The sequence below is a fragment of the Chelonoidis abingdonii genome, chromosome 5 (genome assembly GCF_003597395.2).
Source record: "Chelonoidis abingdonii isolate Lonesome George chromosome 5, CheloAbing_2.0, whole genome shotgun sequence".
Lineage (NCBI taxonomy): Eukaryota > Metazoa > Chordata > Testudines > Testudinidae > Chelonoidis > Chelonoidis abingdonii.
The window spans coordinates 15,104,684-15,126,427 of record NC_133773.1 but is presented as its reverse complement, the minus strand read 5'-3'; the positions used below and the strand labels follow the sequence as shown (position 1 = coordinate 15,126,427).

General features: G+C 44.4%; 1 protein-coding gene across 2 annotated transcripts; it reads right to left on the bottom strand.

Annotated features, from left to right (window-relative positions):
* Positions 1-648: 648 nt before the first annotated feature.
* LOC116827163 (C-X-C motif chemokine 13) lies at positions 649-19,905 on the bottom strand. Of its 2 annotated transcripts, XM_075066770.1 has the most exons (5): positions 19,784-19,905; positions 12,489-12,652; positions 9,500-9,635; positions 4,679-4,762; positions 649-3,505 (listed from the first exon to the last, which is right to left on the bottom strand). In XM_075066770.1, the coding sequence occupies exons 2-5, from the start codon at positions 12,550-12,552 to the stop codon at positions 3,472-3,474; spliced, it is 318 nt and encodes a 105-aa protein (XP_074922871.1). In that variant the 5' UTR covers positions 12,553-12,652; positions 19,784-19,905; the 3' UTR covers positions 649-3,471. The 2 variants fall into 2 exon arrangements, with proteins under 2 accessions (XP_074922871.1, XP_032640375.1); XM_032784484.2 differs by lacking the exon at positions 19,784-19,905 and having other exon boundaries at positions 12,489-12,658.
* Positions 19,906-21,744: the final 1,839 nt, after the last annotated feature.

Here is a 21,744-nt window from a genome sequence, read left to right as displayed (position 1 = left end):
AATGTAAAGCTGCTTGATTAGACCTCAGAAAACTGTAGGCCTAGGTAAGATTTATCTACTGCATACAGCTGTGCAGGTAATGGATAAAGGATTTAATACAAACTTTCTCTGAATGGGAGGAAGGAATACGCATTTTGCAGGAACATGTACTCAGCTGTTTTCATAAAATAGGGAGCTTTTATTTATAAGTACATCTTATGGAGTAATAATTGCATTGGAATGAGGTGGTTGCCTTAGACCAGGGGTAGGCAACCAATGGCACCGGTGTCGAAGGCGGCACGAGAGCTGATTTTTAGTGGCACTCACACTGCCCCGGTCCTGGCCACTGGTCTGGGGGGCTCTGCATTTTAATTTAATTTTAAATGAAGCTTCTTAAACATTTCAAAAGCCTTATTTACTTAACAATAGTTTAGTTATATGTTATAGACTTATAGAAAGAGATTGTCTAAAAACGTTAAAATGTATTACTGGCCCACGAAACCTTAAATTAGAGTGAATAAATGAAGATTCGGCACAGCACTTCTGAAAGGTTGCCGACCCCTGCCTTAGACTGTTTTACCTAATGAAACTTCACCAGCATGTTTGAAGAAAACAAAGTTTTCATTTGAAATCCAAGTGGAACCAATTCTCAAATCTGAAACCACCAAGTGCATAAATGATTTTATTGTATAATGTACAGTACAATTAAAGTGCAGTCAGAACAGAAATGGCAACCCCGGGAAAAGAGAAGCCAGTCTAGTTTTGTATCTGGTAACAGCAGAGCGGGAATCGCACAGCAGTGTGTGCCACCACAAATGACTTGTGTGAGGCGAAAGGCACTGATCCAGATCAGAGTCCTAAATATGTTTCTGCTTATCCAGATAGGTGGCTCAGATAGCATACTAGTGAATGGAACATAAATATTCACCGGAGTGAGAACCTGGACAGGCTGCTGAGACTGGGAGTTGGGACACCTGGTTCTGTTCTCTATGCTGCCACTGACCAGCAGTGTGACTTCCCCTCTCTGCGCCTCTGTCTTGTAAACTGCTTGGGGCACACAGGAGACATAATGTGTCTCACTATGTGTTTTGTACCACACTTAGCACAATGGGGATCTTGGTTGGGACCCGCTGTAAATCAGAGATTGAATAATGAGCGATCAAACTTGCAGTGGGGCAAAGCAGGGAGTTACTCCATGAAGAGTGTTACCTTTTAATAAAGCCTCTTGCTGCCATGTGGCATGTATGAGCAGGAGAGGGAGTAGCACTCGACCATATACTTATTCCTTAAGAACAGGAGCTCACAGATGTGATTCATGGAGTCCTCCCTGGCTGGGCACCAAAGGACATTCTCAGAATCAACTTGTGGAGGAAAAGGGGCCATTGGCCCATAAGAGTTTCTCTCATGAGGTGGTCCCCAAAATGAAAAGTGGGAGAATCCTTGGCCTAGGGTAATAGTCCTGCCCCCCTAAACCCACAGGTGAAACTAAAGTTCCTGGACCACAGACAAGGATCAAAGATCAATTGGAGGAGGTGGCTTCTAGGGTTCTCTCTTCTACCCTGCTGTGTCCTGTACTTAGGTAACTAATTTACGTGTAAGCCAGAAAAGACCAGAAACAAACATGAGGGATGTGGAAGAGGGGTTTGCTACACATAGAAGTTTTACACAGTCAAATCATGTTGTCTGGAAAAATGGGCTCTGCAGTGGAAATGATAGTCTACCTCCAATTTTACCAACACTCACGTGGGTCAGGGTGACAGCCTTAATAAGACTCTCAATCTCTATTGTTTGTGGTAGTGGCTTCAATACATTAGGCTCTTTCTAGACGTACAAGAAGACATGGCCCTTGTCCTAGGGAGCATGCAGTCTAAGAGGCAGGTTGACAGAGATTAGGGAAGGGTTTGGGGTTTTTTTTCCTGTACAGATCTACAACATTCACCATAGACAGTATGGCAGAAGTGAGTTAAGAGGGACTGAAAAGCAGAGAGGCTAGGGCCTGTTACATGCACAATATTCTCTGCTATGCACACTCTAGGGCACCCACCCTTACCCCATTCCTAGGGCTCAGGCATAACCATGTCAATTTAAGTACCCACCTTCACCCAGTTCCTTGGGATCAGGGTGTAATTTTCTGTGGGTTTGCAGGACCTTTTACCAGTGGAAGTGCCTTACATGGTAATATCCTTATCCTCTATTTATGAGCAAACACTAAAACCAGACTGCACACACTACACGTACAGTGCTCGCCAGTTAGGATCAGGTCCAGTTTCTGCACGGTGTCATTGGCAGAGTGTTGAGGTTTGGCAGCTCTGTTCTTGGCACTGGGGCCTGGAGTTGGTTCCCAAAGAACTTTCTTTTGGACCCAGTTTATATAGTGAAACTTGAGCCCTGCTGAGCTAGGCCTTAACCAATTATTTAACTAAAGTTTTACTAACCAATCCTACCGAAATTCTCTAACCAATCATACCCCACCACCTTAATTAATTTACACCTAGCAAAATTAATGCTGTGACAGACAAACAATTAAAGAACCGGCCAGAGATCAGACAGACAAACAGTAGAGAAACAGGGACCATAATGACAAAACAATAAAGAAATGAGGACTTCACAACCACTGCAATTGATACAGCTGTCAAATTATGTTTTCTTTAACCATCTTAAGATCTGTTTCTTTATCTGATGATAGTGGGTGCCATTAGGACAGGGTCTCTTTCTTAACAGCCCGATATTACATTGTTTTAATGGAATAGATGGAATGTGAGGATGCGACTTCCTGCTTCTCAGCTAATGGCTGCTGTTCTTTTAACCTGACTGCAGATGAAGGCCTTACGCCTTGCAATATGGCTGCAGTCAAAGGTCTTGTCCTTACAGCTTTGCAGATGGACTTTCAGAGGTCATACCGTGCCTAGGGGGCCACGTGGAAGACAACACAGAGGCAGTTGTTCAAGACACTGGGTGGAAGCACTGGTGGAGTTGAGGGTCGGGGGACAGAGTTATAGAGGGCTTGAAAGGAGGTGCCAAGTACCAGGGTGAGAGCTAGCAGGAGGGGAGCGATGCACTTTTACTGACAGCTGAAGAAGACGAGTTTTACCCTGTGATATAGGGTAGAGCAGTACACTTACTAATTATTTCATAGTTAACTTATGCAGGAATAAGGAGGGTCCACTTGAATCCTCTCCACAACATATTTGGAGCTAAGCTCATCACAGTATTTGTCTCAATAGAAATATTAAGCATTCAAAGGCAGAGTTCATGCTTACTGTTGCAATCAAAATAGGCACAAATCCATACTCTTTCCCCTGAGGTTGATGAGGGCAACCACAAGTATCTATAGATTTTCAAACTGCAGCCCTTAAACATGCTTAGTAGAGTGAAAAATAGTATAACAAAGAAAAATAGTAGTTGGGAAATCGGTGAAGCGTTGCTTTCCAGGAAAGAAATTTCGGTCCATTAGTAAGCCTGCGTCCGGTCGGTTTCCTTTGCTAGGAAAAGTCAGTCCAAGAATTGCACTGCACTGATGCTGTTACTGTATTGAGAGAGAAAAAAATTTTTTTTAAATAAGGTAGTAAATATTTGTAGTTACTTAAAAGTATCCAAACCAGAAGTCAGTTACTGCAAACTACAAATGGCAATTTATAGTGTGTCTGAACTGGGGGATGTTCATGATCTGTTCCTATCACTGCGGTGCTTGTGATGTTTGAACACTACTTGTGATACGGGGAATTTAAATTAATTATCCAGGCGACTATTTCTGAAGCATAGACGTTAGGGAAAGAAACGTCTTGCACCATCATTTCCAAGCTTTTCTGTTGGTCGATGCCTAGCATTTGCATAATATTTCTCATCCACCTGCCCCACCCTCAAAGTGCTTTACACACAGTAAATCCCCCACTGAAATACTTCTCCCTCAAGTGTAGAATGTAGCAGATGTTTAATGGTTCACAATAGTGTTAGGGGCTGGTCTCTGTAGGAGCAGAGAATTTGAAGTGGCAGAATATAACACATTTGTTAGATTCTTCTGACTGTTGAGTGGCAGCAAAAGAGACTTGCGTATGATTAGACTCCTCTCTGTCGTCTTTAGACCCCTGGCTGTTTTTCAGTTTGAACTGGTGAGCCAGAAAAACAACTATTTTGCTGTGTATTCTTGCATCTCTTTCTCAAGGTGCCCCAGAGGTGAAAGTAAGCCAGTACGGTCCAGTATGCCGTGCTGGACTGGACCAGTTTCTCCGGCAGTGATTTAAAGGGCCCAGGGGCTCCAGCTGCTGTGGGGGGCACCGGGCCCTTTAAATCACTGCCAGAGCTCCAACAGCCAGGTGTGGGCAGAGATTTAAAGGTCCCGGAGCTCCAGCCCCTGTGGGGAGCCCCAGGCCTTTTAAAGTGCTGCCTGAGTCCTGCCGTTGCTGCCCCAGCCCGAGCCCGAGCCCTGACACCCTGGGGTGATTTAAAGGGCCCGGTGCTCCCCGCAGCGGTGATTTAAAGGGCCTGGAGCTCTGCAGTGACTGGTGCCCTAGGCCCTTTAATTCACCCTGGGGCTCCCAGCCACCTCTTCAGCTGGTAGCTCCGAGGTGATTTAAAGACTACAGCCAGAGCCCCAGGGCCTTTAAATCTTGAAAGGCCACGCCTCCCTCAGGACTCCGGCATACAGGTAAATCCTTTAAGTTACTTTCATCCCTGAGGTGCCCACCGACATATACAGTACCTCTGCGTCAGCTTATGAAGCAACAGCTGGATCCATGTTACATTGGGATACACACAGACTTTCTGTTTATTCTTCAGGGTAAGTCTGAAACATAATGGGGTCATTTTAGCTTCTCATAATACCAACTCTTGGGATATCTTCCAGGAGGTCACCTAGCAAGAAGAGTCAAGGCAGACTGCAGTTCTGTGGGGCCATGGGCCCGATCAAGTGGGGAGGCCCCTCCCCACCCTTTTAGCCTGCAGCCCCCTCATTCCCCACCCCGCTTAGCACTCCTGCTGGGGACCAGGGTCAGGGCATGGGGGCTTCCCCCACTCCCTGGCACAGGAGCGCCAGCGGAGCAGGTCAGGGTGCGGGGGCTCGCATTTTTCCAGGACCACCCAATTGGCTGGGGACCCTGGGCACAGGTCCCATTAGCCCAGTGGCTAATCCACCACTGCAGAAGAGTAATCCTGCAGTGTTCAAGTGGGAGCTGGGCTTGGGTGTGTGGAACTGGCAATTTCAGCATTCAGTGTAGTGCACTGGTGCTGACCCCTAAGGGCACATCTTCACTCAGTAACTTGGGTTCTTACATGGGTTCTGCCCCCACCCTCCTGCTGTCCACACACAAAGCTCTGACCCAGGTTTGTTGGTGGTGCTCTAAACCTGGGCTAGCTGGCCCGGCTGCGGGTGTGGGTTAAATCTCAGGTGTTGCTTTCACTCAGGCCGGTAACACACCCACTTTACAGCCAAGGAGCAGGCTAAACCTCTCCAGTGCTGATAGTCCTTAATGCCTTCTCACAATTATCCCTGGGTGCTCAGAAGGACAGACAAGTTCTCCCACAATTCATTGGAAAAGATTCCTAGAGCAGCTCAAACAACATCGTTCTTACTGCAGCACAAGAGCCATGGTCTGGGTGACACACGGGGGAGCAGAGGACCAATGAGGACAGTACATTTTGGTGTGACTTTGCACTGTGGTTGCTTATACCTGGGCATGGCTGACCCAGTTGCTATTCACCCCAGCTCACTCTGCAGTGAAGATATAGCCTAAGGGCATGGCAATACTTGCAGATGTACAGCGCTATGAGTTAAACCCGCCTTCATACAGCTGAGCAGGGAAAGCGCTGCAGTCTGTCCCCGCTGATAGCACACTGGCATGGCCACATTAGCAGTTCTTGCAAAGGCCACAGAGAGCAGTGCATTGTGGTAGCTATCCCAGCATGCAAGTGGCTGCAATGTGCTTTTCAAATGAGGGAGTGGGCAGTGGGGTAGCCAGGTGGAGCAATATAAAAATAAAAGGTGCCACCTGCTGTGGCACTTTTACTCATGCGGTGGCCCTCCGGGCGGGGTGGGCTCTTTGGGGGCGGGCTCTTCATTTGCACTGAAGGTCCCACCACCGAAATGCCGCCAAAACAAGTGAGAGAGTGAAGGGCCTGATGCCAAAATGCTGCTGAAGACCCAGAGCACCGTCGGGTGAGTTTAAAAAAAAAAAAAAAAGTGCCACCGCGCTTTTTTTTTTCTTTTTAATCACTCCCCGGGTGAGTACAAAGGCACCAGGAAATTGACAACACACCACTTGTGCTCAGTGTGGGAGTGGCTGCTGCCCCCGCTTCCCCCTTAGCTATGCTACTGGGGTGTGTGTGGAGTGTGACAGGGGGTGTTATGTGTGTATGTGGGGGGGAGAAAGTGGGTTTTTGGGGTGCTGAGAGCATGTCAGCATGCTGCCTTGTAAGTTCAGATAGCAACAGACTCCCCCTCCCCCCCTCCGCCTCTCTCACACAGCATTCCACCATAATGGTTGCTTTGTCCCGGAGCAGATAAGCTCCTGGCTGTCAAACAGAGTTATCAAAGGGCATATCTGCATTCCTGCAGGAATTCCAAAACAATGACAAGAGTGGCCACTTAAGGGGATTATGGGATGTTTCTGGAGGCTGATCAGAGTGCAGTAATGCAACACCTTGTTCACACTGGCGCCTGGGCATTTTAGCCAAGGCGCACCAAGTGTTAATCTTCTCGCCGAGGTGGAGTACCAGGAGCGCTCTAGCCGTGGAGTCAGAGCGCTCTACGTGCCTTGCCAGTGTGGACAGGGAGTGAGCTAGGGCTCCCGGGGCTGCTTTAATGCGCTCTAACTTGCAAGTGTAGCCAAGCCCTGAATGTAGACAAACACGTACAAGGAACTTTCAGCTAAGCAGGGTTTACCTTATTTTAAGCAAGTTTAAATCCTGACTAGCAAAATTGGTGCAAATCTGAATATCTCTGTTTACACTTAGGGTAGGTACAGAGAGGAGTTTATGGCTGTGTTGTAACTCAAGTAACAATTGGCAATGAACCAATTGAGCCAACTCCTCTGTAAATGCTAGGTTAGATACTCTTTGCAAATGTTTGTTCCAGGACACACACAGTTGTGATGTACCCCAGGCAGAGCCCTACAGTAAACCACAAAAATTCAGTGCAATTGTAACGCTGACCGACCCTGCTATCATCGGTGGGCAGGATTGAACAGGGGATCTCTGGAGCTTAGTGCATGACCCTCTACAGCAAGAGCTAAAAGTCAACTGGCTGGTAGCTAAGGATGTAGAACAGACTCATTTTATCTCTCCATTTAAGTGGTCTCAGACCACTAAATGGGACAGAGCACCACACCCAGGTGATGTGGGAGTGACAGTGTATAAATTAGCATTTACAAAGGTGCGAGTTAACTTGAATTAACTGGCAACTAATTAAGTTGAGCTCCACTGGGGCCACAAACACTTAGGGGTGAACACAGGTGCAGGTGCATGCTCAGACAGAGCTATTCCTGAGTGCAGATGCGGCCTAAATTAAACTGATAAGAGCCATGTCTACATCAAGTGAACACAGTGTCCACAGAGGGGTTTGTGCCAGGGCTTGTCTACACTGGAAATTTATACCACTCTAAGCTAAAATGTGAATTTAAAACATTAAAAGTTTTCCTGATATAACTCCCCATATGCACGGTCTAATTGGAATAGGAGCAGCTTTTTCTGGTTTAGTTTGTCACTTTGGAAGGAGTTCAAACTAAATTAGAGAAAACTACTCTTACTCTGGATTAAAAGTGTCTGTGCAGGGAGTTATACCAGTATGGCTATAGAGGTTTAACTACTCAGATAGAACTGGAAACATTTCGTGTGTAGGCAAGCCCTGAGACACCGACCTTGTCTAGACTAGGAAAAAGCATCTGTGGGTTCCTTGTGTGACAGCTAACGTGTTTTAATTAAGTGCTCTTAAAAAAAAAAAATAAGTTAGCTGGTCATCTTCAACTCTGGGCTCTCCTCTTTTTAAAGAGCTGCTCTCCACTATTAAAATGTTTTGAAATGGCACTTCTTTGAAACGTGGCAGCTAAAGCCTGCCCTTACACACTGAGGCCTTGTCTACGAAGTTGTGCAACTTTACTTGTATAGTCAAAGTACAACCTGCCCAGGTGAGTTATACTGGTATAGCTATTCAAGTACAAGGAATGGGAATAGCCCATACTGGTCTGAGGCATTTTTATACTGGTATGGCTGACCCATACTAGGGCTTGTACTGGTAAAACTATTTCTGTGTAAAAAAAAAAAATAAAAATCACACCCCTTAACTGAATAGCTCTATCTACTACAATTTTTGAGGGTGTACCAGGCCCATGCTGTCCCATTTTAACTAAATATACAATTTAGGGTTACCTCACCCTCTGAGCTAGGGAGACGGGTCCTAGGTCCCCTGAGCACAGGGCAGAGGTTGGTTATTTGACATGCCTGGCTGTTTTTTAAATGGATTTGACAATTGCCGTTAAAATAAATAAATCTGCTGGGTTTTTTTTTTTTTTTTTTTTACATGGGTCTAAAGATCTGCATAATCATCACAGTGTACTGGGATATCAAATAAGAAAAGTTTCAGTGGCCAGCTAAAGATTCTGCAGTGTTCCCACTTCCGCACTTTGAGATAACAGATCGAAACTGCCGAAACACAACAGCTGGTTGCCCACCAACATGCAAGTGCACAGAGCGTGTGTGTGAGAGAGGATCTGAGTCACACAAGAGTGAGTATAGGTTTGGGGGAAGGGGAGAGTGGTTGTGGAGTTGCCTTGTGGTTTGGGGTGGGGTGGGTAGGTGCCAGGTTTTTTGCATTTCAAAGGTGGCAACCCGAGTGTGATTTTAAACTGATGCAAACCCCTCTGTGGATAAGGTGTTAACTTGATGTAAACATGGCTCTTGTCAGTTTAACTTACCACAGTCAATTTACAGGTAGGTCGTACTGGTATAACCAGTTTTAAATCGATTATAAGTGTGTCTTGTAAATGCGCACATGAACTTGCACGGGGCTCAACTAAATCAGGCTTATACTATTTTAGTGAAACCAGTGCAACTTGTGTGTGTAGATGTAACCCAGTGCTCAGTGTGAGTTCATTATGGCCCGTAGCTACATAATCTGGCATTTTAACTCATGCTGTAGAGACTCATGTGTTCAGCTCTGGAGCTGCCCAGTTCAGTACCTGGTATGTTGGCCAAGATGGCAGATGTCACAGAAACAAGACCTAATACATTTTAAAATGCACTTTCCCTTACTTTAGACTAGGCCAGTGCAGATTCAGAGGTCACACCCCATTAAAGTGAATAGAGGCATGTCACATGCTGGTGAGGAGGCAATTCTGCCTCTTCTTGCATGGAGGTCTTGGTTCAGTGGAATCTGTTACAGTTAATCTACAAGAGGTCTGGCAGGATCTCAAGAGCTGAGGCAAGACATGTATAACCAACCCCTGGATAGAAAACTGATCACACAAACTACTCAGTGAATGAATGACAAAAGAAATAGAATAAATTGAGGGTCATTGGAGTTCCCACTTACATAATCTCCTTCCTTCTACACTGAATCCCCTGAGGAATCACCTCAATAAAACTAATCTTCGAAGGACTGATGATATCTGAGGTTTGCTTGCGGCATCTGCATCTCTGGTTGGTTAGAAGGCTTTCCATAGGTAGACCTGCAACAGGAAGCGTTGAACAAAACCATCTATTTGTCTCTGTTAGCCAAAAATTGCCAAGGCCCAAACCCATTCTAAGCTACTACGGAGAGCACATCAAAAATAACCTAGCCTCAAAACCAATAAATACTAATGAAAATAACCGTTGAATTTACATCACTGTCTTTCTATCAGCCATAGCTGTGTGAGGGAAAGTGGGATGGGAGTTAAGGATATTTTGTTGTCCTCCTTCAAACAAACTCTCTCTTTCGTGATACCCACAGAACACTTGACAATGGTTAGACAGCTCTTATGCTATGAGCACCGTTTATCATGTTCAATAGTATCATTTCCTTATGCCGCAGGTTGGTTGGTTTGTATTTATCGGTTGTCTACAGTCTTAAATTTAGTCCCTGCCCTGAAGAGTTCATAATCTATCTCTTTGCTTGTACAGTGCCTAGCACATTGGTGCCCTGACTTCTAGACTCTAACATAAGACAAGTAATTAATAATACAGTTATTCTATGCCCATTACAGGGCTGTGTTTAAGAAGCTTCATTTAAAATTAAATTAAAATGCAGAGCCCCCCTGACCAGTGGCCAGGATCCAGGCAGTGAATGCCAATGAAAATCAGCTCGTGTGCCGCAGGTTGCCTACCCCTGCATTAGAGGTAACTAGTTTGGAAGAAGGTTAAAATTGGAGATAGACACTGAAACGTGGAACCTAAAGGCATATCTACACTGCAGCCGCAGTGCGCCATTATGCAGTGTCGTGCTGTAGCATAGAAGCTTCCTATGTCGACAGAAGAGGTTTTCTGTCAGCGTCATCTCTGTGAACAGCAGTAGAAAGGTCAACAGAAACATTTCCATTGCCCTAGTCCCATCTCATTGGACATTAGATTGCCATAACTATGGCATTCAGGAGTGTGAGTTTTTCACACCCCTGTGTGATGTAGCTAGGTTGATCTAAATTTTAAGTATAGACCAGACCTATTTAAGTGGAAATTAGTCTTCCAAGTGCTTAAGCTGCTTCTTTCCTGTTCTCCCCCAAAATAAACAAGCTCTAACTTTTTCCTTCTGTTCTAGTGAGTTGGATTTTTTTTATAATGAAAATGTTTGCCTTTTGGTTCAGCCAAAAAATCATTGGTTTTGCTACAACAGACTTTTCCATCTTTGAGTTAAATTGTGTTAAGTTTAACCAAGACATAATAACCGTCCATGTAATATTACTTTAAATATTTATTTTAGTTTCAGTAATAAGGGTTTTTATTTCAGAAGCTAAAGGCCCATTTTTAACGAAGCAGGCAATTAGGAGATGAAACTCAATGGGAAACAATCTCTCAAGCACTTAAGGCACTTTTGAATATAGGTACTTCTGAAAATTTACCCAGTGTTTTACACAGTCCATTAATTCTACCATTATGTACAAAATAAGTGACTGGTACTTTAAAAAGTATAATACAAGAATAATTGTTACAGTGATAATTCCTTTTGCAATGTTATTGCAGTGAAGTGGCAGAGTGTAAAAGACAACTGCAAGAAAGGAGAAGGGGTGAGAGGAGTCAGCATTTGGGGATTTAAAGTATTGACAGCGCCAGTCCTACAAAGGTACACGCACATGCTTAACTTAAAATACTGTTAGCAGTGTCATTGACTTCAATGAAGTCGTCTACTCGCAGTGCATAAAGACAGGCATGTGTAAGATTCTGCAGGATCAGGGTCAATATTGCTGATGCCTTGATATTTTCTTTGACTAATTAGGTACCCCTGCTTAGCATGCAGTAGGTTAATTTTTCCAATATCATTACAGGCATTACAGCTCACACAGGACTCAGCGGCAAAATTCCAATTGGCTTCAGTAGTAGCAGGTATCAAGCCCTAACACTTAGTTTAGAATTCCAGGTAAGAAAACCAAACATTGAGGACCCCAGTTTCTGTGGTGATGCTATACGCTAGATATTAAAACTGAATGCTTTGACATCTGTTTCACCAGTTAAATGATTTGAGTTGGCAGCTGACTCCCAGACTGCTGCATGTAATTAATAAATTGTCATATTAAGTTTCTTATTCAAAGTCACTAACAACAAATGGTTCAGACAAATTTGATCAGAAATAGAATTGTGGAATTTTAAAGGGGCTGGGTGGAACATACATAATCTCATTTTGCCCACTTAAGAGGGTAAAAAAGGTGTGGCAGTATTGGTGAACCCAAATGAACTACTAATCTCTCCCTGCCTAGAGTTGTAGAGAGGGAAAATTACTGTAGGAGGCATGAGAGAGAAATATTAATTTACTCCCCATATGAGAAATCACAAGCCTTTTCCCCAGTTACATTGTTTATGTCAAAATATAGTTTCATTGTAATAACATTTAAAACTGGTTAATTAAAAATTCAGCATGCACTGTCTCATTTGCAGTGTTGCATTAATATTTTTCAAAGATGTCTTATTTTGGATGTTACAAGGAGAAAAGCAAAATAAGGAGTACTGTACATGGGTTTGGACTAGAAAGTACTGTAAATAGTGTGTGTGTAGATAGTCTTAGTCTTATTTACCGGTTTGTATATTCCATTATAACACAGTGTGATGTAAAAAGGGATACAAGTATAGGCTCCAGTCTTGCATACCCCCACACACTGAAATGGAGATGTCCATGGTGTGGCACTGTCTGGATCTGGCCATGGGTATGAGAATCTGCCTGAGCAGTTCAGCTTTCAGAATCAGGGCCTTACTAATCGATGGGGTAGGAATTGCATGCAAGCCAAAAGGAGAGTCATAGCTTATAGGGCTTATTGACAGGTTCACGGTGAAAACTGCATCCTTTTAAAAGCCAATTATTGCAAGAGAGTGAAGTTCTAGTAGGAAAAGTTACTCACCAGTCAGGGTAGTGAGGTCAGTTACAATCAGGGATATCGCCAGGACTACAGCCAGCTTCTTCATCTTGGCCTCTGTTAGACTGAGTGCAGTTTGAATGATTCTTCTTTTTATTTCCTTCCAAAAAGGGGAACTTGCAAGAGATTAGCTTTCACAATGGAATTTTCTGTTCAGAGTCCAGTAATATAAGGAAACAATTTCTTCACATTTTTTTTTTTTTTAAGTGTCTTGCCTAGACTTCTCTCATTCCTTCCTCTTAAGAGCCAAATGCGGGAGGTGTTAGGGGTTACAGTACCACAAGCGCATATGCAAATTTGCAATTGGGAACATGGCGTGGCACCCCTTCTGCCTTGCTGGACCTAGCACTCCCTCCTCTGGCACTGACAGGGCCTGGGGTAAATCAGCCCCACTCTGGAGTGTGTCTGTTTTCCCTCTTTGGGGCTTGTTTCTCAGAGCCTTCCCAGAAGGCCTCGGGGCAGTCCAGAGGAGTGTTCCTTTGCCAAACAAAGGGAAACAAGTCTATTATGCACCAAACAAAGGGAACAACTTTCCCTGCCCCTCTCACTGGGGCAGGAGTATGTTGCCCTGTCGCTGGCCCCAGGGTGTCAGCCCTACCCCTAAACAAGCCCTGGGTTTGGGTGTCTCCCCTATGGGGAGGAGCACAGTCTCTCACATAGGAGAAGCAGATCTCCCTCTGCCCCCAGCCTTGCAGCATTTTGTCCCCACCCCTCCCCAGGAGAGAGGTTTTAATAGGTGTCAGGCAGCCATTAGTTGGACTCGGGTGTCCCTAACTGATCTGAAGTAACCACTTCCCAGCTTGTCAGAAAAAGGGCCTTTAGCATTCTAGGGCTAACATACCTGTTTTCCCAGACCCTCCTGCAGCTGCTGGGCCTGACTTTGTCACAGGAATTAGGTGTAATTTTTACTGTGAGGGAACTGTTATGGTGCAGTGAACCAGATAAGACAGAAGAGAATTAGGCCGCAGCCCTGGGACTGTTCACATGTAGAAAGGTGTTAAGAGTAGTTGAACCAGAGATTTTCTGTGTCTTATGTCTGGGCACGTGGTAGCTGCGCAGATATGATATGATAGAAGGTAACTCTGTGCAGTCCAGCTGCCCTCTAATTCCCTTCCTCTGTGCCACCTGCTGGCCTCCTACAGATGCAGAAATGTCCTGTACTGGGGAAGTTCTGTCTTGGTGCTTCCACCATTGTTCTCCATCGAAGCGGAACAAGAGGGGTCAACGCTGGAGCCAGCTGACAAGCTGTGGAGGAAGAAGGCATGAGACGAATTCACTAGTGGGTTACAGGGGAGACTGAGGCCACGTCTAGACTACGTGCCGGATCGGCGCGTTAAAATCAATTGCTCTGGGATCGAAATATTGCGTCTGGTCTGGACGCGATATCTCGATCCCAGAGAGTGCTTAGATCGATTCCGGAACTCCAGCTAGACGACCGGACTTCCGGATTCGACACAGCGAGCCGCATGGATCGATCCCGCATGGTGAAGACGGGTGAGTAAATCGATTTTAGATATTCGATTTCAGCTATGCTATTCTCGTAGCTGAAATTGCGTATCTAAAATCGATTTAATCTCATAGTGTAGACCTGGCCTGAGAAGGGACAGCCTGCAGCTTGCAACATAGCTACAGGTGCAAGAGCCAGCCACAGAGATTGGATCTGGAAAAAGAGGCCTTGCTGCTTAAAATTCTGATGGACAGATTCAGAAATAATCCTTCGACTATCCTTTGCACAGGCAGCCCAAGCTGTAAAATGGGGATACGACTACTTAGCAGCAGTTACCAGGGCTTTGGCAATTGTTATGTATAAAGTCTGTACATCTGTTGTTGTTCTTACTCACTTAGCATGTGTCTATATGTCCTGGATTTCATCAGAGCTTAATTCTGAATAAATCTCAGAAAGCTGCGGCTTCCTTTGAACCATCCCTTTCTCTTTTTTTAAAATAGACTCCATTTTAATCAGCAAACCCTGAGCAAGGGCAGATGATCAGCAACAAGCCAGGCCATGGCTTAGCAGGAAACCTGACTTATTGCGTAAACTCAAATTCAATACCTTATTTTATGCTCCAATATTTTTCTCTTATTATTTGCTTGTGTGGTTTCTCAGTGGAAACTATTACTTCTGAGGTAAGTGGTTTTTCTACTGACTATTGGCCTGATTTTGGCAGAAACGTCTAGATAATGTGCTTATCTCACTCAAACTGTCTCCAACAACTTCTCTGGTTGTGAAAGTCCCAGTTGTGTCCTACACGGCTGTTACATCTCCAGCTTTCCTCCATGAACATTTTTATGATTCAGTTCTGTGCTATCAGTGCAAAATTTATTAGCATATTGAAAATGAAGAGGCAGCTAAAAATGGAGAGTGGTTCATCGCATTAAATATAAACCATACAACCAGTGCAATAGCCTCTCTCTTATTGAATTTTATTATTTAATCTTATGTGAAGCTGCTTCAGATTTTCCAGGCAGGGCTGTTGGTATTAATTTTTATGGAACAAATGGGCTAGGGTCAGGTGCTCTGTGAGCTACCCACATGGGATCCTGGCTGCAGCACTGTCTAACTCTGCTCCCTTTTGAGTTCAGTGGCAAAGCTTGTATTAAATTAAATGGAAATAGAATTGGGGTCCTTGGTTGCTATGAGACTCTCTGTGGTTAGGTGATGTAGACAAATCCATAAGGACTAGAATGTGTGCAGCAAACTCATCTTTATTTTTGACCAAAGGCAGGATTTGAATCCAGGACCCCAGAGGTGCATGAATCTTATCCCTAGGAGGAGAGAAAAAATATTGTCTAACAGTTAACATGCAGACCTATGGGACTTAGGACCTAGATTTCCTAATCTCTAGTCACTTATGCTGTAAATTAGGGACAATTTTTACTTACAGCTGGACTGTGAAGCTCCACTAGTTGATATTTTTAAGATACTTCATGCACTTTGAGTGGGAGAGGCAGCGTTATGACTCTATGTAAAGAATATGCTGGGGTTTGTTAGAACTGATCCTTTTCTTTTTCAGCAACAAGATGCCCCTTTCTTTCCAGGCTAAATATTGTACTACAGAAAGTGACCTGTTTGTACTGCAACACAACAGGGGAGTTCCACCTTCCGGATGCTAAACACATGCTTGCTTGCTTAATGATACACAGGAGAAGTAATGGGAATTTTTTCAAATTCTATAATACAATAACCTATTAACAAATTCCTTTTACTTTCCCATCTTTTTAAAGGTTGCACTAAAGAGCAGATGAAGGGGAAAAGTGGCACAATTATGGAAATGACCAATGTCTAGTTTAAGTATATAGAATAAAATCAATGGGGAAAATAATTTAAACAGGAAAAGAAAACAATAAGACTGTAAGAGCATAAGAATGTTCATACTGGGTCAGACCAAAGGTCCATCTAGCCAGTATCCTGTCTTCCGACAGTAGCCAATGCCAGGTGCCCCAGAGGGAATGAACAGAACAGGCAATCATCAAGTGATCCATCCCCTGTTGCCCACTCTCAGCATCTGGCAAACAGAGGCTAGATACACCATCCCTGCCCATCCTGGCTAATAGCCATTGATGGACCTCCATGAATTTATCTAGTTCTTTTTTGAACTCTGTCTGCTTACTTGTTCTGTCTACTTAACGTTTTAGCACCAGATTTTCAAAGTGAAGCTGACCCAACATTTGCAAATTCTTGGTTAAAGCATGAGTGCCAATTTTGATCAAGGTATTTACATAGCTAGTTATATACTCAGTTAGGCCAAAAAAAATTTAATACTTAAGTCCTCCATTCCTAATTGATGCATACAATTGCATATGCTTTGCTTTGAAAGTCTGTCCCTTAAGGATTTAAATGGCTCCAATCTATGTTACTGTCATTATTTATGTTCCCAGCTGCTCTTTATAATCAGAATCTGAAGGTCTTTGACGTATTACTAGTTATAGTCTTGGGCCAATGGGAAATAGAGATTTTAAAATCATATGAAAAGACTTAGCGGGTACAATTTGAGGGGGGCTAGTTTACCTCCTCATTTAAGGCGAGACTGAAGGAATTGGAACGACAAGTATTGTAAATGGTTTCAGAGGGGCAGCCGTGTTAGTCTGTATCAGCAAAAAGAACGAGGAGTCCTTGTGGCACCTTAGAGACTAAAAAATGTTTTTGGGCATAAGCTTTAATGGGCTAGAACCCACTTCATCAGATGCATGTAGTGGATAATACAATAGGAAGATATATATACATAGAGGACATGAAAAAATGGGTGTTGCCATACTAACTATAACGAGAGTAATCAGTTGAGGTGAGCTATAATCAGCAGGAGAAAAAAAACTTTTGTAGTGATAATCAGGATGGCCTATTTCCAACAGCTGACAAAAATGTGTGAGTAACAGTGTGTGTGGGGGGTGGGGGTGGGAAATTAGCATGGGGAAATAGATTTTAGTTTGTGTAATGACCCATCCACTCCCAGTCTAATCACATCAGCCACATAATCAGAGGCTCGTTCACCTGGACACCTATCACTGTGATATGCCATCATGTGCCAGCAATGCCCCTCTGCCATGTACATTGGCCAAACCAGACAGTCTCTACGCGAAAGAATAAATGGACACAAATCAGACGTCAAGAATTATAACATTAAAAAACCAGTTGGAGAGCACTTCAACCTCCCTGGTCACTTGATTACAGATCTCAAAGTCACAATACTCCAACAAAAAAACTTCAGAAACAGACTCCAATGAGAAACTGCAGAACTGGAATTAATTTGCAAACTGGACGCCATGAAATTAGGCTTGAATAAAGACTGTGTAATGACCCATCCACTCCCAAAGTAAAAACTATTTCCCCATGCTAATTCCCCCTGCTGTTACTCACACCTTCTTGTCAACTGTTGGAAATAGGCCATCCTGATTATCACTACAAAAGCTTTTTTTCCCCCTCCTGCTGATAATAGCCCACCTTAACTGATTACTCTCGTTATAGTTAGTGTGGCAACACCCATTTTTTCATGTCCTCTATGTGTATATATATTCCTACTGTATTTTCCACTACATGCATCTGATGAAGTGGGTTTTAGCCCACAAAAGCTTATGCCCAAATACATTTGTTAGTCTCTAAGGTGCCACAAGGACTCCTCATTCTTTAAGTATTGTAATTCCTGATCCCTGTATCATGTTTACTTATACCACACCCTGAAACACCACTTGTAAAGATACAATGGAACTACTGTGGATACAGATCAATAACTAAACAAGTTAATGGGAGCTCAGGGCTGTTTTACTTAAGTTTATTGCAGTGGGGGCTCAAGGCACATGTCTTTGTTTACTGCTTAGTCCCCAAATAGCTGTCCAGTGTTAGCATTGTTGAGAAGGCTGCCTTGTGGAAGGATAACTATGACCTATGACAGGTGTAACCAAGTTGTGTGAGTCCACACTTGCCCATTGCAGCCATACCAGTGTGAGCAACATTGTAAGCCCCTAGAGGTGCACCAGCTGTCAGTCATCTCTACTCTCTTCTTTTAAGGTTCCCTTGTGATCAGAAAAGCCAGGGGGGAATATGTGGCTCTCAGCCCTATGTGGATCTCACAGTTGTTACCAGCCTCTCTTCCAGGCAAAACATCTGGGCTGGCAACTCCCTCGAGTTCACACAGAAGTTGAACTGCCAAGCCCTGCTAGCTGCTTCCCAGTGCTGCAGCCTTCTGAACGTCACATGACTGGGCAAAGGGGTGCCACTGTACATGGACTGGCTCTGTGCAGCCGTCCTACGTGTTTTATGCCAACAGCAATCAGAATTTGGATCCAGTGGCTCTGCCTTGGAACACATCTGCCTTTGATAGTGGAATAGGTTGTGAATCAGGGTGAGCAGAAGGGAGCAATTTGCTGGGTGCTGAAATCAAAACTAGTATTTTTTTAAAGGCACCATTGCTTTAAAAATATGGTTTAAAAAGGGGTGTTGGTTGGGAAGGGGGGAAGCAAAATGTTTGGAAGAAACCCTAAGGTTTATGATCTGCTTCTGTTACAAGGAAATGCGCTAATTTTTAAAAATTAAGTACTTCCATTCATCCTATGCTAATGCTGGGAAAAATTCCCTCAGTTTTCCCAAAATAGCCTAAGGCAAGAGAACTTCTGTCTGCACTGGTGCTAATCACCCAGGCAGAAACATAACCTGTTATATGTCCCATCAACCTTGGACTATGCAAAGCTGTTGTGGGAGTGCTGCCTTTAAGCAGCCTGAGAGCTGCCTTAATGCTAATAGTCACAGCTTTCCCGAGACTTCAAAACTCTTTGGAGAGGGGAATATCTGCAGCCTATATTCTTTTGGGCTCTTTCTGTATCTTCCCTGCTCCTTTCTTGGACATTCACCCCATCCTTTCTTCTATGAGATGCATCTGCAGCAACAAGAGATCTCAAGGTTTTGGAAGAAGGTCATATGAGGCCTCTAATTTATACTCACCAGTCCTAGAGAAGTGAGAGATGTGGGGGTTCTGTCTTGATGTTGCCTCAAGCAGTCAATTCACATGCAATTCTTTCTCTTGAGTTGGAATATTCCTCCATTTAGCTACAGAACAAGGACTTTACTGTAGCCCACAGAACCCTGAGCTGTGCAAACAGCCAGGAAGGGATACCTATGACACCAATGTAGCTGGACTTTTGCATTTGAATTTTATAGGCTGAAGGCCTCAAGTGTCCCTTAAAAAAATAAATGTTGGATTTGTGATGTTTTGAGGTTCCCCATATGTGGCTGCCTCAACCACCTAATAAGCAGTTTCTATCTCTCTCTTTACAAATTTCATGATCAGGGCTGGTGCCGGTAGGAGTCGGGAGTCTTCATTCAGGGATGTCATTTCCCCCACTTCCCTTGCCTCTTCCTTCCCATAGCTGTAACAATTGTACTGTGGCACCTGACTTGGCAGTCTTGATAGTTGCTGGCAACTTGCTGGCCACAGCCAGTGAGCCTCAAGAGCTTTGGAGTCCGGGCTGGGATTAACATCCACAAATCTGGAGGCTTATTCCAGTCATTCAGCCTGTGATGAAGATTTCTTTCTGAGATTTCCAGCAATGGCTGATTTCTGCTGACATATACACATACCCACACTCCCGATCCAGAACAGATTGTGTTAGAGTATTTTGTTACTTCTGCTTCTGAGTTCAGCTGAAGCCAGGAAACACAGACACATGCAAAAAGATGAAGCACAGCAAGCCCCCACCAAACCTTGGGAAATGTCTATCTAGCTTTCTCCGAGGAAAAGCGGTTCAGTCAGCATTCCATACTTATTGCAAGCACAGTGCAGAGAAGGTACGGTTGCCCCTTCTTTTGACACCAGTGTCATCCCTCTGCCAAGGAGTGGCAGATGTCCTGGGCCCTGGAGGTTGGCTTCTCAGTCCAAAGGAATTGGGATGGGGAGGCTGGCTGCATCCTAGGCATAGCTTGCTTTATTTCCACACGTACATCAGTTCTGAAATGAGAGGGTCAAACAGCAGCTAGGTCAATCCCTTCCCCCAGGAAACTCAACCCAATACCAGTGCCTTGCTGTCGAAAAGCCACCCTGCCTCAAGAGTGGACTAAACAAAGCCTAAGGCAGAGCAAAAACTCTCCACCCAGGTCTGCATAGAACCTAGCATCACCCAAACCTAACAATACACAGCGGGTCTTCCCAAGAGCCTGAGCTTACTCCTACATTAAGAAAAGGAGCCTGAAGATGACCTGCAACAACGTCACCTGCCATAACTAGTTATCTTAAGTGCATGTACACGAACACAAAAGCCTGGGAAACAAGCAGGAAGTCCTGGCACAATCAAGGTACTATGTATGATGTGATTGGAACAACAGAAACTTGGTGGGGCAGTTCACATGACAGGAGCACTGTCATGGATGGGTCTAAACTGTTCAGGAAGGACAGGTACGGGAGAAAAGGTGGAGGAGTTGCACTATATGTAAGAGAGCAGTATGATTACTCAGAGCTGCAGTATGAAACTGCAGAAAAGCCTGTTGAGAGTCTTTGGGTTAAGTTTAGAGGCGAGAGCAAAAAGGGTGGTGTCCTGCTGGGCGTGTGCTATAGACCACCGGACCAGGAGGATGAGGTAGACGAGGCCTTCTTTGGACAACTAACTGAAGTTTCCAGATCACAGGCCCTGGTTCTAATGGGGGACTTCAGTCACCCTGACATCTGCTGGGAGAGCAATGCAGCAGTGCACAGACAATCCGGGAAGTTTTCGGAGAGTGTTGGGGACAACTTCCTGGTGCAAGTGCTGGAGGAACTAACTAGGGGTCATGCTTTTCTTGACCTGCTGCTCACAAATGGAAAAATTGGTAGGGGAAGTAGAAGTGGGTGGCAACCTAGGCAGCAGTGACCATGAGATGGTTGAGTTCAGGATCCTGACAAAAGGAAGAAAGGAGAACAGCAGAATACGGATCCTGGACTTAGACTTAGATTCCCTGAGGGAACTGATGGGCAGGATCCCCTGGGAGGCTAATATGAGGGGGAAAGGAGTCCAGGAGAGCTGGCTGTATTTTAAAGAAGCCTTATTGAGAGTACAGGAACAAACCATCCCGATGTGCAGAAAGAATGGAAAATATGGCAGGCAACCAGCTTGGCTTAAGAGTGAAATCTTTGGTGAGCTTATACTCAGAAAGGAAGCTTACAAGAAGCGGAAACTTGGACAGATGACTAGGGAGTATAAAAATATTACTCAAGCATGCAGGGGTGTAATCAAGAAGGCCAAAGCACAACTGGAGTTGCAGCTAGCAAGGGATGTGAAGGGTAACAAGAGGGGTTTCTATAGGTATGTTAGCAACAAGAAGAAAGTCAGGGAAAGTGTGAGACTCTTACTGAATGGGGGAGGCAACCTAGTGACAAATGATGTGGAAAAAGCTGAAGTACTCAATGCTTTTTTTTGCCTCGGTCTTCACAGGCAAGGTCAACTCCCAGACTGCTCCACAATGGAGAGGAGGTGAGCAGCCCTCAGTGGTGAAAGAACAGGTTAAGGACTATTTAGAAAAGCTGGACATGCACAAGTCCATGGGTCTAGAGCTAATGCATCCAAAGGTGCTGAGGGAGTTGGCTGATGTGATTGCAGAGCCATTGGCCATTATCTTTGAAAATTCGTGGTGATCAGGGGAGATCCCAGACGATTGGAAAAAGGCAAATATAGCACCTATCTTTAAAAAAGGGAAGAAAGAGAACCTGGGGAACTACCGACCAGTCAGTCTCACCTCAGTCCCCGGTAAAATCATGGAGCAGGTCCTCAAGGAATCCATTTT

What these genes read in the sequence shown, in the direction of transcription:
- LOC116827163 (XM_075066770.1), bottom strand. Translation starts at nt 12,552, where the DNA reads ATGAAGAAGCTGGCTGTAGTCCTGGCGATATCCCTGATTGTAACTGAC. An exon ending in TGACCTCACTACCCTGACTG is followed by an intron (nt 9,636 to 12,488) that starts GTGAGTAACTTT and finishes TTCCTGTTGCAG; the next exon opens with GTCTACCTATGGAAAGCCTT. An exon ending in CTTCATAAGCTGACGCAGAG is followed by an intron (nt 3,506 to 4,678) that starts GTACTGTATATG and finishes CTCTCAATACAG; the next exon opens with TAACAGCATCAGTGCAGTGC.